At 51.4% G+C, this 16,707-nt stretch overlaps 1 protein-coding gene across 2 annotated transcripts in view; it reads right to left on the bottom strand.

The window, feature by feature from the left end:
• LOC105695099 (extracellular serine/threonine protein CG31145) overlaps nucleotides 1-16,707 on the bottom strand; it is a 57,874-nt gene that overhangs the window by 10,571 nt on the left and 30,596 nt on the right. For both annotated transcript variants that reach the window (XM_023431757.1, XM_023431763.1), the window contains 2 exons: nucleotides 1,064-1,188; nucleotides 42-120 (listed from right to left, as the gene is read on the bottom strand). In XM_023431757.1, the coding sequence (XP_023287525.1) occupies nucleotides 42-120; nucleotides 1,064-1,188 (204 nt within the window). The remainder of the gene's footprint in view (nucleotides 1-41; nucleotides 121-1,063; nucleotides 1,189-16,707) is intronic.

The following is a 16,707-nucleotide window of genomic DNA, read 5'->3' as shown; positions in this document are numbered from 1 at the left end:
CTGAACAGAAGACAAAGGGAAAGGGCGATCCCCGGACTCACCTCATTGGCTTGAAGAGGGCTTGCATGCCGTTAGAGTAGTCGATTACGAGCTTCAATTGCGTGCCTCCGTCTTTCTGGACTGAAAGAAGAAGAAAAAAAAGAGACGTTCGTTATTAAAGGGACATTAAAGGCGCTAAGAACATTTGTGCCCATAATTATGAAAGTGGTCTAAGTCATATATCTTTTGTTTCGAAATTACATTGAAGTAATTTCGTTTGAAATAATATGGCGTGAAATAACTGATAAACTCATTTTTTTTTTCATTTTGACTCAGATCACTTTCATAATTATGGGCACATTTAATCGACGTCGATTAAGGGAAATTCATCTACACCCTTTTTGGTGGTAATGCCGTTTTGAATACTCAAGTGGGAACAAGCGCGTCCCATTAACGACATTTATATTTATATCGAAGTCCTTTACAGTCTACGCTGAGAATTTTACGAATTGAGGGGTTCTATATGTCATTTCGGGAAAGTAATGACAAAAAGATCGATGTCAAACTGTCGAAATCCCATCCCACACAATTAACCCCTTAACTTGTGCGCTCGAATTAATTCCAGTGCACTAAACAGGCCAAACTGTGCACACTCGAGATAATTCGAACGGCGTTGCATTTAATGCTACTATAATTTTCCACCCTCGAATATAATTAAGAATTTTATTTTTTTGCCAAGACAATGTTCGTGTTTTTTTTTTTCATTAAAAAAATTGATTTTTTTGGGAGGTCCAATGCGAGGTTTATATATACATGGTTTAAGGATCGCACTTCACCGTGCTTTTTTTCCCAATTGCGAATTCCCGCCTGTGGGGAGGGGGGAGGGGGGTAATTCCCACGAGTAGACCCCGTGGACGTAGTCAATATTGTCGCGGCTGAGCAAATGAGCCCTAACAGAGGAGAGAGGACCGGTGTTGGGATATTCAGGAGGGCCGGGGGGCGCATTGTCCCGGAAAAACCTGGCCCTCCCGAAAATCTCCCGGTTTTCCCCTCCTGGATGAAATTTCCAAAGAATTCGACCCACCTACGTGGACGATGGACTTGGTGGCCATCTCGTGGAGCAGCTGGCCGACGTACTTCGAGCTCCGAGGGTACATCTCCATCCTGGCGATGTCTAGGTGGAACCTCTCGAGCGTCGTCAGGTTCCTCCTGGAAGAGGACGAGTGAATTCGTGAGAAATAGGGGAATTAATTCCCCCGACGGGCGGGAGGGAGGGAGGAACGAGGGAAATAAACTCCCGTCGCGGCTACGTGGGGGGGGTCAGGTAACGATCCTCTCAAAATGCAAACCTCCCCCCCGGCCCTCCTGGGGAGGACCTCCCGGGTGCGAATCCACGTTCCTAGGGTTCCAGCTCCCGATTAGCGCGACCCCTGCTCGATCGAGGGGACCGGAGGAAAAAGAACCCCTCGCGAAATCCCGACCGGAAGTTCCCGTCTGGGCTGCTCGGGATGCATAGGGCGACGGCGGTCCCATCCGGGACGCCCTCCGTTTAATTAACCCCGCTCCCATAACTAATTCCCATCCCTAGGTCCGTCTCCCGCACCCCGTAAAACCCCTCCGCGAGATTTTTCGAAACCTACAGGAACCTTGACCCAGGTCGCGAGTCCCCGTCAAAGGCGACAGGTATTTCCCGACTTACCCCCTACTTAAGAGGATACAAAAGGCGCTGACATTTTTCATCGACGTCGATAAAGTGACATTCATCTATCATCTAATATCCCCTTAATAATTGCAAGTATTAAAATCCATATACATGAATTTTAATACATGAAACCACTGTATCCGTGGTATGTGCGTACGTGCCACCTCGACGCAGACTTAAAGTACTCGAAGCTATTAACCCTTTGGCTACTAAGAGCGACGACGTTCGGTTCAATATTGCCTGCACGGTTAAACAAATTTCGCCCATATGTCGAAGTAGCTCCGCGTTCAAAGGGTTAAAATACCTTATTAAAATTCATACGTGACAGTTTCAAAAATGACTGTTCATATATGACAGTCCATATGTGACCATTTATATATGACAGTTCATATATGACCATTCATATATGACAGTTCATATATGACAATTCATATATGACAGTTTCATAACACCTTAAAGGACTCGCCTACCCTCCCCAGTCCGGGGTGCATATCCCGACCTCTTCACGGGGCGGTACTAAATCTTGGCGAATTATCCGGAAGGGGTCCGCCACCCCTTCGGACGGAAGGTAAGTCCGCGGGGGTGGCTCGACGGGGGCGGCAAGCCCCTTGTCTCCTGCGAGGTCTGGTGTCGGATTCCGCGGAGATATATCGCGGCCTTTGCCCCCGGGCGGGGGGGGGGGAGGCCCCCTAGAAATCGTCCTCCTCTTCCTCCCTTTTCCCAAAGCTCGGGCCGAAATTCGGGGGGGAGTGCGAATGCCGCCCCCGAAGTGCAATTTCGCTGATCGACTCGTCGGCTCCCGATGTTTGTCGCCAGTTCATGCGGTAACGCACCCCCCTGCACCTGCATTTATCCCCGGAGGTGGTACCCCCCTACGTACTCCAGGGTACTTGCGTATGCGTGCGTAAACCGACCCCCCGACCCCCCCTACGTGCTCGTCGCGGTGCACCCACGCATCCCTGTCCCCGTGCACTTATGCACCCACGCACCCTTGCCATCGTGCACCTATGCACCCCTGCACCTGCGTGCAAGTGCGCGCCGCATACCGGGGATTAAACTCGCGGCTAAACTGCGGGATTAGTCCCAAAATTATGCCTTGTGTGCAAGCCGGTGACGTCGGCTTTTGCCAAACAGTTGTGCAAATTAGTCGAGGCACCACCCTCCACCGCTGCACCCTTCCTCACCCCCCCCCCCCCCTGTGCGCACGGGGATGCGTTTACCCTCACTCGCAGTTTTCCCCGCACTCCGTCGAATCTACCCATCCTGATCCACTCGGGGAAATTTTCTTTGTGATTAAGGTGAAGTTAAACCACCCTCAAATCAGTCGATTCGAATGAAACCCTGTTTTTTTTAACCCTTTGAACACAGAGCCAATTCGACATATGGACGAAATTCGTCTGACCGTGCAGGCAATATTGGACCAAACGTCGGGCGCCTTTAGGGGCTCTTAGTAGCCAAAGGGTTAAGGGTATTGCACCGTAGTGGTGGAGGGTGAAGTTAAACCACCCTCAAATTAGTCGATTTGAAGGAAATGCTTTTTTTTTAACCCTTTGAACACGGAGCCATTTCGACATATGGACGAAATTCCTCTGACCGTGCAGGCAATATTGGACCAAACGTCGGGCGCCTTTAGGAGCTCTTAGTAGCCATAGGGTTAAGGGTATTGCACCGAACTGTCCGAAACGTTGACACGTGACTCGTGATCATCAAAGAATTGTCCTGACAGATTGAAAATTTGGATTTTGAGAAAAAATTGCTTAATTCAGACCAGATCAGAACCTAAATGGCGTCGAGCTCTCATATTTCGATCGATATCCAATTATTGAAGGCTCTGATATGAGAAACGAAAGGGTCGGGACAATTGTACGACAATTTAGAACACTCTGGTAATCGATAAACTGGTATTTGAACAGGATAAAGAGTAAAAAAGTGTCTTATGCGCTTCTGTGCGAAAACGATGGTAATACGAGGTCTCGGAGTGGAAATTTAGTTGACATGGAAATCACAGATGGCGCAGGGGGTCCCTCTGCAGTCAATTAGGGCCTCGGAAAGCACGAATCCAGAGGGTTTCTGGAGTTTTACCTCGATTTCTTTATAATTACTCTACGCCTTTCATATCCTCTTAACCCAGGGAAATATTAATTATCGAGTCCCCGTTGAAGGATCGATCAATCGATCCGATCGGACGAGTACTAGGAGTCCGCCGACCGTGAAAGGGTCCTCTAAAGGGCCGACAATAAATGGAACAAAGTGGTAGAGGTTAAAAAGTGAATAAAGGACGAGTAAACACGGAGCAAGGGAAAATGGCTCATCCTCGACTCGGCCGTCTCCCTCGGGAGTTTCGGTGAAATGTAATAATGTATACCTTTAGGCGGTTCGTCGCGTCGTTCCACCTGTCGATGCGGATTCCGTCGATCGGCCTGATCGAATCGACGGAAGGTATCGAAACGCATGATTTGATTAAATCGACTGGCCCGATGGGGGCCAACCCTTCTCTCGCTCTTCCTCCCCCGCGAGCAAATGGAATGAAATTGCTCTCGCCTCTCTTTCAAATATGGAGTCCCGAAGGAGTCCGGCCAATCTACTGGATTGTGCTTGATTGAGTGGAGCATCCCCGAAGGGAGGGGTCGTAGTATTGGATCGTCTGATTTCAAGTTGCGCAAACACCTAGGTCGACAATTTATTTAAAACACCCTCCCCTTTCCGCGGGAAAAATGAAAAAAAAAAACCCGCGGCCTAACAATTTTAGGTTCAATTAAGAATCCCCCACCCCCCCTGGAAATTGCAAATCCCGGAAAAAGCGGGGCACTTCCCGCTCTCTCTTTCTCTTTCTTTCTTTCGCGCAATCGAGACCGGGTTTAATATCCGAAAAATGGATGGCTAGAATTTTTCCATTTAAAAAAATTTGTTTTTTCCCGTGGGGCGGGGGATTGGGGGGGTCCTCGATCTCGGTGCGGTAACGAGATGTAACGGGTCTATTTAGAAACGACGGGGATTTCATCGGAAACACGTCGTTTGGGTATCGACACGTACCGGGAATGACGCTCAACCGTGGACGGGAAGCAATCCCGGGGAACGGTGACAATTTTGAAGGGACCACCGGAAGTCCCGTCGCAACAACCGGAACCAGCCAATCTCGGAAGTGACACTAGCAATCACGTGCCCATTCTCGATGCGACCCACGGATGCGCCGCGGGACGGAAGCGATATTTTTCAATATACCCTTCCGAATACCCGAAAGGAGTACCACGGGAAACTAGACGCTTAAATATGTATACGAATTATAGAGATTTATTCCGACACACGCCGAGTGGACGGTCGAAGTTCAAAGGCCACCCTCGAGAGGGCAGGGAGCACTCAGCGTGTACGACCTTAATTCAAGGCGGCCCGAATTAAGGCGAGGCCGAAAGCGGAAGGTGCACTTGCGATCCGGCATAAATCTCGGACATACCCGGGACATTGAAATTCCCGGTGGGTCCCTTGAAAGAAAAGAACAAAAGGAAAGAAAAAAGTAAACGACATCGAAAAGGCGCAAAGTCGCGGTAGAAAAATCGGGGAAACGAGGAAAAGGGACAAAAGGGTGGAGGGCTCTTCACCGTGGACATAACACCGGCCGATAGGAGATTTCTCGGCGGTGTTATTACCGATGGAGGATTTTTTTACGAGGCCATCCAATCCGAGGTCGAGAAGCGGGCGACGATACGATCCCGCTTAAGGGTGGAAAAGGCCCCCTTTTTCTCGTGGAGGGCCTCGAGTGCGCCAAGAGGCCTAGAGAAAGGGAGAAACGCGCCGACGGGGAGGAGGGGGCCGGTCAAAGGGCAGAAAAGATCGCCTCTTTTTTCCTCCTCTCCTCCTTCCCCCCTGCCGAAGTCACTCCACGGTCGAATCGGATCGCGTCGCCCTTTCGGAGGCACGTACTCCTCCTCGTCTTCTCGGCGGGAATGAAGACCAACGAAAAGGGGGGAGCGAGTCTTTTCCCCGTGATTATAGAGACGGAGGGATTTCCCGGGTCGCGGCGGGGTGCATGGTTTCGACCTACCCCACGTGAACCATGCCCTACCCCAAGGAACCCCGTCTTAGCCTGTATAATCCCGACCTACCTCATGGGAACGTGCCCTACCTCACGGCGTTCTACCTCAACCCCGTGCACCTCACGGCCCGCGCAACGGCGATCTGCCTCCCTGTCCGCATCGTCCCGACCTACCCCACGTGAACCATGCCCTACCTCAAGGAACCCCGTCTTAGTCCGTATAATCCCGACCTACCTCACGGCGTTCTACCTCAACCCCGTGTACATCACGGCCCGCGCAACGGCAACCAGCCTCCCTGTCAAAATCGTCCCGACCTACCCCACGTGAACCATGCCCTACCTCAAGGAACTCCGTCTTAGTCTGTATAATCCCGACCTACCTCACGGGAACATGCCCTACCTCACGGCGTACTACCTCAACCCCGTGCACCTCATAGCCCGCGGAACGGTGATCTGCCTCCGTGTCCGCATCGTCTCGACCTACCCCACGTGAACCTGACCAAGCCCGCACAACCGCGATATGCCTCCCTGCCCGCATCGTCCCGACCTACCCCACGTGAACCATGCCCTACCTCAAGGAACCCCGTCTTAGCCCGCATAATCTTGACCTACCCCACGTGCACCTGACCAAGCCCGCACAACCGCGACCTGCCTCCCTGCCCGCATCGTCCCGACCTACCCCACGTGAACCATGCCCTACCTCAAGGAACCCCGTCTCAGCCCGCATAATCTTGACCTACCCCACGTGCACCTGACCAAGCCCGCGCAACCGTGACCTGTCTCCCGCGACCTCTCTGTTCTATCTTCGTCCCGGTACTTGAAAAAATTCCGATAAAATTAGGCCCTGTAGATTTCGAGGTTATCGTAAATGTATGACGTACGAAATCCGTCTTTACACGGTACGGCAGAAGGACGGGTATGTATGTATGTACATGAGGGGGTCGGAGATTGCCCTCATCGGCGTAAACGGAGCCGCCTCCTCCGCCCCACCTCGAGGAGCGGATATTCCGCGCCTCCGGGTCCTCGGCGGGGAATCCGTTCTTTTAAATTTCCCGGAGATCGCCTCAATTTCTCCATCTGCATTTTATTACGGGCCGTTGCGCCTCCACCTAACCTACGCCTACAGCCCCCGTCTCTCGCCTCTCCTCGGCCAATTTCCGGAAGAAAGGATTCCCGAGGGCGTAGGAGGTCTCCCGGGAGCGCCGGCCAGGATATCTCCCGGGTCGAGCCCCGGTACTCGGAAATGAACCTGGTCTGATTAGGGAGTCGCGTGTTTGCCCCAGGACCTCCTTCGAGGTACACGTCAGCTCGCGAGGTAACTCGCGAGATGTGCCTCGGGAAGAAGGGAAATCCTCCCGGAGGTCCTCCGACCCTCCCCCCCTGGTCCTGGAGATTTTTCCCTCAATTTTCCCGGCTCGCTCGAATTGGGGGGAGAAAAACGCGACGAGTAAAACCCTTCCCTCCCGAGGGACCTCTCGGGGGAGGGACGGACGTCTCGCAATTTTCGGGCCCGAGGCGTTCCGATTCCGCGCGAGTCGCCGCATCCTTTCCGTCGCGGCGCCGGCTCCAGGGTGCGCCTCGACGCAAATTCCCGGATTCGCGGAAAGAGAGATAGAGAGGGAGAGAGGGGGAGAGGGAGGGCTTCCTCGGGAATATTAGGCAAGATATCTCTCTAGTCAGCCGGGTGCTCGGCAAATGAAGTTGGCCTGATTAGGGAATTGTCTGATTAGCCCAGGCCCCCTCTCCCCCCGATGGACGAGCCGCCGATATACCCCGCGGCGCGTACAAACTTGAAGCCGTGCCCCCGGCGTCGCGACGGTGATCTCCCCTAAAATACCAGGTAGGGTGAAAATCCCACCGATATGGAAACCCCTCCCCCGGTAGATTCAAATCCCGCGCCACCCCGTTTACCGAGTGGCGGCCATCTTGGTCCACGCGGCCCGGAAGAGAAAGAGAAAAGTAGAACCGCCGGGAAATTAAACGTCGCCGTTAAACTCCTCGGCGGAAAAACGGACGGGCGCGGGATCGAGAGGTTAAACGGGCCGGAGGAAAAACCGCTCGCCGGCGATCCCGAGGTTTTCCGGAGGGCGGCCATCTTGATTAACCCCCGACGCGGCAACAATCGGCCGGCGGCCCCGCGGGCCTCGAGCAATTTGGCCGCGGCAAATTGCACGCGGCCACAATGGCGGCCCTCCCTCTTAGCACGCGGCCACTCGATCGTAAATCTCGGCGGGATTAAACGATCGTCACTTTCCGGCCGAAATCTAATTCCGAGGGCCACCGGATTAAGGCCGCGATACACACCTCGCGCGTATCGACCGGCCCCGAAGCGCGTCCACCCCCATCGAATACCGCGGTAGATCCGCGTCCTTTCGACGACTCGCGGAACCCCTGCGGACCCCCTGCGGCCAGTCGACGGCGTCCCAGACCTCGCCAAAGGCCGAAAGACCGCAATTCCTCCGAGCAAATACGCCTTTTCTCGCCGAGACGTCTTCGCCCTGGACCGCTCCTCCTCTCCCCTTCTTGCGGCCGAGACGCCGCGGCCTCCGCTCGATCCGTACCCCGAAAGACCGACCTTAAGGTGAAGTGAAACCTCCCCTCAAATCAGTCGATTCGAATAAAACACCTTCTTTTTACACCTTTGAACACCGAGCCATACCGACATTTGGGCGAAACTCGTCTGACCGTGCAGGCGATATTGGACCAAACGTCGGGCGCCTTTAGGGGCTCTTAGTCGCCAAAAGGTTAGCTTCGAGTACTTTGTCCGCGTCGAGGGGGCACGTGCGCATGTACCACGGATATAATAGTTTCAAGTACAAAAAGATGGTATTAAAATTCATATACATGGATTTTAATACTTTCAATTATTAAGGTGATATTAAAGAGTCAGCCTATATATATATATATATCTGAGAAGTCAAATCGTTGGGGAAAGTATCCTCCGAATAGGGTGTACCGATTCGTTTGAAATTTCACCACGTGGATACGGAATCCCTAAGGTAGGTCTTGAAACTTATGAAATTTCATTTTTCATGAAAAATGTATTTACTTATCACGAACTGGAACAAGTCCGTCCACGTTTTCGATGTTTTACACTTCTTGGAGGCTTAGAACGGAAGAATGACCGGAAAGGGCGAAAAGGCAGACCGAGGCGTCGCTAAAAGGGCGACGGAGGGGGAACTTTCCGCGCGGCCGCTAATTGCCTCCCCCGGAACTTTCAGCGGTACAGGGGGGGGGGGGGATAAATATGCGTCCGTATATGCGTACATAGACGCTCCCTTATCCAGGGCGTCGGGGATGCGCCGGGAAGTTTGGCCCGAAGCTTTCGTCAGCGTCGGCGTCGTCGGCTGACGTCACAGGCGACAATGGCCGCGAAGATAACGCGGGGGGGGAGGCGGAATTTTAACGGCGGAATCCCGTCGACGCGACGCGCCTCGCTTCTCGCGGATGGGACGAAGTTCCGTAGGGCCCCCACCCACCACCCACCACCCACCGCCAGGTGGGCTAATTGCGACAACCTAAATGCAACGCGCCTTAATGGGGACTTCGAACGGCGCGGCTCTTTCGTCGGAGTTTCCCCGACAAGATGGCGCCGCGGCTGCGGCAAGGAAGGGCGGAGAAGAACTTCCGGATGCTCTGGGATGCTGATCTTCCGGGGGGACCCGGACACCCCGCGCGCATATGGATTCTCTCACCTGGGAGGGGACCTAGAGGGAGGAATCTTCGAGTTTGCGAGTACAGGGACGAATCGTTAGGGCGGAGGTTCGCGCGGAATTTTTAGCAGCGGTTATCCCGTCACGTACGGCGGAGAGGGGAGATAAAAAAATCGGGGGAGGGAAAAATGCCGGGGAACGAGACGGGGGGGAGGGAGAGAAAGGAAGAGGGAAAAGTGTATTACATCATAGGCAGGTTTTCCAGGTTCTTCCTGGCGCGTTCATCCGTTATTCATAGGGTCGCCATAACCTCGTAGCCCGACGCGAGAGCTAAGGAGGAAGGCGGTTACCTTCAAATTGAGGCAAACCCCGGCCACGCGCGTATATACTCGCGTATATCGAGAAAAAGATAAAGATTTGTCGAATTATATATCGGTGCCTGAGCCAGGTGCAATTGCGAGAAACAATTGTTTCCTTGAGGGGAGAAAATACATCCTTGATTGAAATGAACTTCTCTCCGTTCTTCCTGACATTTCTTTCGACGTATTCGGTCGGAGGATTTTGTTGCATTGCGTACATCGAGAGAAAAGGATTAGTAGAATTATATATCAGTACTTGCACCATGTGCAATTGCGAGAAACAATTGTTTCCTTGAGAAGAGAAATTATATCCTTGATTAAAATGAATTTCTCTTCGCTCTTCCTGGCATTTCTCTCGACGTATTCCATCGGAGGATTTTGTTGCATTGCACGTTTTACTACCTTAAAAAAAAAAAACTAATTCACGAAACCAAAGAAATATTTCTTTGAAAAGATATATAGGTTGTTAATTCAATAAATAATTATCTGGCTCAAATGAGTCATATTTATTGAGAAAAAAAATCATGATGATCGTGAATATACCGAATTTCGACGTGGTGGCGGTCGACTCGGGAAATTGACGGAAAATTCGACATGACGGCCGCGTCCGGCCAGTGGTGCGTTTCCTCCGCTTCCGTCGGGCGCCGACGAGCTCTTCCCGGGACGAAGGGAAATCGTGCGTGCACGTACAATGAATATTGTCTGCATGTGCACATACGTGCCGTTCCATACCTCCTCCTCTTCCCCTCTTTGCTCTCTGCATACGTAGCCGCGTATTTGCCAGCTACCAGCTGTTTGCTTATTCTCGCGCGAAGGGGACGTACGCGCGGGGTGTAACGAGCCCCGGTCGAGTACCGGCAAAGTCGACCACGACCGGGGTTCAGATTCGACATTAAGAGGATATAAAAGGCGCCAAGAAATTAAATCGACTTTGACAAAATAAAATTCATCTATACCCTTTTTGGGGGGAACGCCATTTTGAGTACTCAAGTGATGACATAAGCTGGCGCGTCTCGTTACCGACATTTATATTTATGTTGATATCTTTTACAGTCTACGTCGAGAATTATACGAACTGAAGGGCTCTACATATTATTTCGGTAAAGTAATGGTAAAAAAATCGACGTAAAACTGCCGAAATCCCATTAATTCATGACTCTTTATATTCTGACTAATACTCAAGTTGCCTTTCATTCTTCGATTCGTTTCAAATTTTATCACAGGAATATGGAGGCCCTAAGGTAGGCCCTGAAACTCATGAAATTTCATTTTTCATCGAAAATTTATTTTATAGTATTTAAAATTATAGTATTTACTCATCATGGCCTAGAACCAACGTGGCGTGGTCCGGGCACGTTTTCGCTTGTTTTACTCCTCTTGGAGGCTTAGAATAAAAAATGAAAGAGTTTCAGGACCTACCTCGAACAATTTAGAATACCGTAGAAATGGAATATTATAGAGTCAGATGGGAAAATCTGGTAAATACATTCACCGACAATTGCAAGAGAATGCTGGCTTGTCCGGGGGCTAACACGTGCTTTTAGAGGAAAAATTTAGTTGCAGCTAAACGTCACAGATGGCGGCGTAGGTTCGTCAGGATATAAAGAGTCATGAATTCATGGGATTTCGGCAATTTGACATGGATCTTTTTATCGTTACTTTACCGAAATGGTTACAATAGTTTCACCACGTGGTACACGGTACAGCAGTAGTACCACGGATACAATAGTTTCATGTATTAAAATAGAGTATTAAAATTCATGTATATGGATTTTAATACTTGCAATTATTAAGGTGATATTGGATGATAGATGAATTTGACTTTATCGACGTCGATTAAATGTTCTTAGCGCCTTTCATATCCCCGCAAGTCCAAGAGGATCCCTTCTTCGGGACGCGGAATTTACCCAGGGACGCATCGAGTGGCTAATTTCCCGGCGATCGTCGTTAACGAGGTCCACTTCCGGATTCGAGCCGAAGAGTCGCGTCGCGACTTCCGGTCGGTTTCCGCGTCGGATCGGCGCGTCGATCGCTTTGTGTCCCCTGGTGCGCTAATTGGCTCGTGGCGGAGTTACCCCACACTAAATGCCCGGTAATACCGAGTACTTGCGGCAAACTTCCCGTAGGAGAGGGCCAGGCCTCCCGAAGGAAGAGTGGACGCGCTCGGTCTAATTTCCACCTGTCCTCCGCGCGGCCGACGGTCTCTTTGCGGCGCCCCGCTAATTGGCGTCGCGGCGCCCCCCGTAACGAGCCCCATTTAGACTTGGCCGGGTGACTTCGAGGACTTCCACGAGGAGGGAGGCGTCCCGAAAACTTGTCCCGAGGAACCCCAGGTACCCCAGGAAGCGCCGAGGACTCCGACCTCGACGCCGATTGCGAAACGACGGATTACGGCAATCGGCACGCGGAATACGTACCAGAGCGCCGTGAATGTTAATAAATAAATAAATAAATACATAAGTATCCGAAACAAAGGAGAAATTTCGACGGAGCGGTTAAGGTGAAGTGAAACGTACCACAGCGCCGTGAATGTTAATAAATAAATAAATAAATAAATACATAAATATCCGAAACACAGGAGAAATTTCGACGATCGAATCAGTCGATTGGAATTAAACACTTTTTTTTAAGGGTATTGGAACAAACTATCCGAAACTTTGACACGTGACTCGTGATGATAAAGGAATTGCCCTGACAGATTCAAAATATGAATTATGACGAAAAAATTGGTTAACTTAGCCTAGATCAGAACGAAAATGGTGTAGAGCTCTCGTATTTCGATCGATATACAATTATTGAAGGCTTTGATATGAGAAGCGAAAGGGTCAGGACAATTGTACGACAATTTAGAACACTCTGGTAATCGATAAACTGGTATTTGAACGGGATAAAGGGAAAAAAAGTGTCTTATCCGCATCTATGCCAAAGCGATGGGAATACGAGGTCTCGGAGTGAAGATTTAGTTGACATGAAAATCACAGATGGCGCAGGGGGTCCTTTGCAGTCAATTAGGGCCTCGGAAAACATGAATCCTGGGGATTTCTGACGTTTTACTTGGATTTCTTAATAATTATTGTACGAAATCGACAGGTGGAGTATGCCAATTAGTACAATACTATTTAGATAAATCTTCTTTACCAACGTCGATCAAGTTCCCCGAGGTGTTTCACGTCACCTTAATCGGCGGAGGTCGGAGGGCCCTGGAATCGTTACACCCTTCGGGAAAGTCCTGATCGTTCGTAACGAGGATCTCTCGCAGTAAAAACCGGAAGTCCCGTCCTCCCGGGGAGGGAAAAGAAACTGCGGCAGTCGTAAAGCGGCGGAGAGCGCCGGGGATTGAATCGGAACCCGATCGCGACATAATCCAAGCGCGAGAGGTTCCGCTCTCAGTCGTCCTCGACAGGAAGAGCCATCTTTAACGACAGTAATTTCCGGCTGAGCTCGGACGCCTCCGCGACCCGCGGAGGGCCAAAGTCGAGGCTCGACAAATCGAGTCGTTCCGTCGCGACGCCCGGGCTACGTTTCCCTTCCGTCGCCTCGACTCCCGGTTGTCGCACGTAAGGTGATCTTCGGTGAGAAAAAAAAAAAAAATTCTACACCGTGGGAAACAAATTCATCGAACCAGAGAAATATTTCATTAACGCAAAGAATATTTCATTAATGCGAAAAATATCTCACTGGAATAAATTGTGACGATTCGCTTAGAAAAGAAATTCTACACCGAGGGAAAAAAATTCATCGAACCAGAGAAATATTTCATTAACGCGAAAAATATCTCACTGGAATAAATTGTCACGACTCGCTGAGAATAAAAATTCCACATCGAGGGAAAAAAATTCATTGAACCAAAGAAGAATTTCATTAACGCAAAGAACATGTCACTTTAATATCAAGTCAAATTCTTTTAATTAACAAGATATCTCTTTACTTCAATGAAATTTCCATTTCTCAGTCTACGGGAAAATCCTGCGAATACGCGAAAGAAAATATCTGAGCAATGAACACATTCGTTTAAATCGAGGATATCATTTTTCCTCTCAACGAAACCATTGTATCCCGCAATTATGCATGATTAAGGGAACGGCATTTAACCCTTTCGACATATGGGCGAAATTCGTCTGACCGTGCAGGCAATATTGGACCAAATGTCGCGCGCCTTTAGACGCTCTTAGTAGCCAAAGGGATACGTCTTACAGTCAGGAAATATTTTTTTTCTCACCGTAAGTTTCTCTCGAATATCTATGCAATCGAATCGGACCGCGGCGAATTTCGGTGGCCGGAGGGGATTGAGAAAAATCCCAAGAATCGAAACGTCGCTTCGGGTCGATCGAGTCCGCGGGTCCATTGGCATATTCCCGGATGCCGCGTCCTGGGGATCAGGGGGGAAAGTAACGACGAAATATGCATTATGCATGCCCGTCGCCTCTGACGAGTCCAAAAGGGCCTTTGGGACACCTAAGAGGCAAAACTTAGTCGCGACTTCCGGGGCCCCGACTTTTATCCCCGCCCTGGAGCACCTTGTACCGAGGAAAACTTGTCGCTTACGCTCACTCCCTCTATTTACATTAACCCTTTGCGGTCGATGCCGCCATAGTGGCGGCATGACGTCATTAATCCCTCAAATGCCGAAGAAAATTACTTTTTTGGGTCATGAAGATGTGCATCATGTGGTAAATTTCCTCCGACAAGCTGGAACTCCCATCAGTGAAATTTGCCGAAAGGGTTAGTGCCCCATCCCTTTTAATCCGAAAAAAAAAAAAATGGAAACCAATCCGATGGGGCGGAATCGCGCCTCGTGGACCGATCGTTCGCCATTCGCTCGGTTTATCGCGGATTGACGGGATATTTTCAATGTTATTTATCGGGTATAAATCTACGGCGCGTCGGACCGAGAAACGTCACGAATCGACAGCCCGATGAGAGCGCTCCGTTTTAATGGCGGTTAATTATACCCGACGCGAGTGTCGACGAATGGAAGGGGGGAAAAAAAAAAGAAAGAAAAAAGTAAATAAATAAAGCGACACGAGGAAGGAGAGACAGAGGGAAAAGAGAAATAGTGCCCAGCGAAGGGAAAATTCAATTCCCGCCCCGTCTTTGTTGGGCGCGCTCTCGCCGTTAATTATCCCTGTTAAAATTCGAGGGGACCCGAGCACGCCATTTTTTACCTCCCCCCCCGGGGGGGATAATTCCCGTTTACACCGAGGGAAAATCCATATCGACCGGGTCGAACATCGAGGAGACGGGATCGCGGTAAAAAGTCCGATATATCTTTTTTCCTCTCCTCCTTTGCGCGCACTTTCCACCCTAATTACCCTCGATAGAGGGAAAAATCCGCGATAGAGGGAAAAAAGAAAAAGAAAGAAAAAAATTGAAAGGGTCGACCCCTTTCGATTCGATTCGAGGGCTAATCGCCACCCTCGCCCGGAAGGTTTAGACCGGAAGTCGCTATGCGGAACGAAGAAGCGCACTTGTTGCGCGGCCGCGGCCTAATTCCGCGGCGGTCTTCCTCTTTTTCCCCTCTTCCCCCTTGCATACCCTCCCTCCCTCCGTCCTCCGTCCCTCCTGATGGACTCTTCGGGATTTTCGTGGCTGGCCGCGCCGTAATTACATTTCCCGCAAGCGGGACGGAAAAACGCGCCTCTCCCACCCCCCGCCGGGGGGGGGGGAGGAAATTCGCGGAATCCGCGCAATCCGCGGAAATGGTGGAAAATTCACGCGCGAGCGACGCCCCGACCGGATAGTACCGATTGTGGCGTTTCTTCTTCTTTTTTATTTTTTTCTTTTAATCTCTTTCCTTCCGTCTCCCTCGCCGAACGCGTCCGAATAATCGAGCGTCGTTAATCGGCCCGACGTGGAAAGAAGAAAGGAGGGGGGGGGGGATTCCGCAAAATGGCGCCGGCCGTAAATCCCCCGTCGACCTTGCGGCAAGCTCTAAACCAGACACCGGGAATTAACGCGTCGACGCGACGAGTTATGATTGGTCGTTATCGGGTCGCATGTCCCGGGCGATTACATACAGGTAACTAATACATAACCCCCCCAATACCCATGTACCGGCGATACATATCCGGCCATGCGCGGCCCCGTGGACGATTCCGCGTCCCTTAGGGAAAACAAAGCGTTTCGCCGGCAAGATGAAAACCGCGGAAGGGTACAAGAGACATAAGAGGAGAAGTCGCGAGATATCGAGTCGAAGTTCCTCGGGGCCGGGGGTAACATCCCCAGGGTATGATACATCGAGGGTCCCCCGAGTGGGCGCGCGCGCGCGACCGGAAGCGGGAAGCATGAAAAATGACCCCGAGAGTAAGTCGGACTTCCTTAAGCCGTGGGGCGTCTCGGTGAGAAAAGGGAGGAGAAGGGGGTGGCAGCGGGGAAAGGGGGGAGAAAATTGATACAGTCGAGGCGAGGGGCCTCGCCTTATGGCGTCCACGAGGTGGCCCCCCGCGATATATGCAGCCCGGGTCTCCCGGGCGCGAGTTTCCGCGCCGGATCGAATCTCGCCGGAACCCCTTGCGTCTGGGTCTCACCGAATTTTCTACTTCGCTCCGCTAGGGAGGAAGAGAGAGGTCCCACGCGACCATGCGGGTACGACGGAGAGGGAGAGCGTGGGCGACGGTGGCGCCATCCCTCGGCGCGCGGCCGAACCTCCTACCCGCCGCCGGCGAGCCGAGAGAGAGGGACCGAGGCGCGGGCCAAGGGGAGAGAGAGAGACGGAGCGAGGCCCTTTGAGCCGGGGGGCCCGAGTCAACAGCCGGGCCGCCGCGCTCTGCGGAGAGATCCGTCTGACAAAAAGGTCGCCTCCTCTCTCTCTCTCTGGCTCAAATATTTGCCGAGAGCGCCGCCACGTGACCGCGCCTCGCGCGGTACCTCCCTAGATGGCCGTCTTTAAAATTCAGCACCCGCTCCCCGCCCCGCCCCGGCCGGCCGGAGAGGTCGAGGAGGAGAGAGCCGGACAAGGGGCTCATATGAGAGAAACCGCCCGTA

The sequence above is a fragment of the Orussus abietinus genome, unplaced genomic scaffold, assembly GCF_000612105.2.
Source record: "Orussus abietinus isolate OABI.00-Male unplaced genomic scaffold, Oabi_2.0 scaffold35, whole genome shotgun sequence".
Lineage (NCBI taxonomy): Eukaryota > Metazoa > Arthropoda > Insecta > Hymenoptera > Orussidae > Orussus > Orussus abietinus.
The sequence above is the reverse complement of the archived record's forward strand: the minus strand, read 5'-3'. Positions and strand labels throughout refer to the sequence as shown.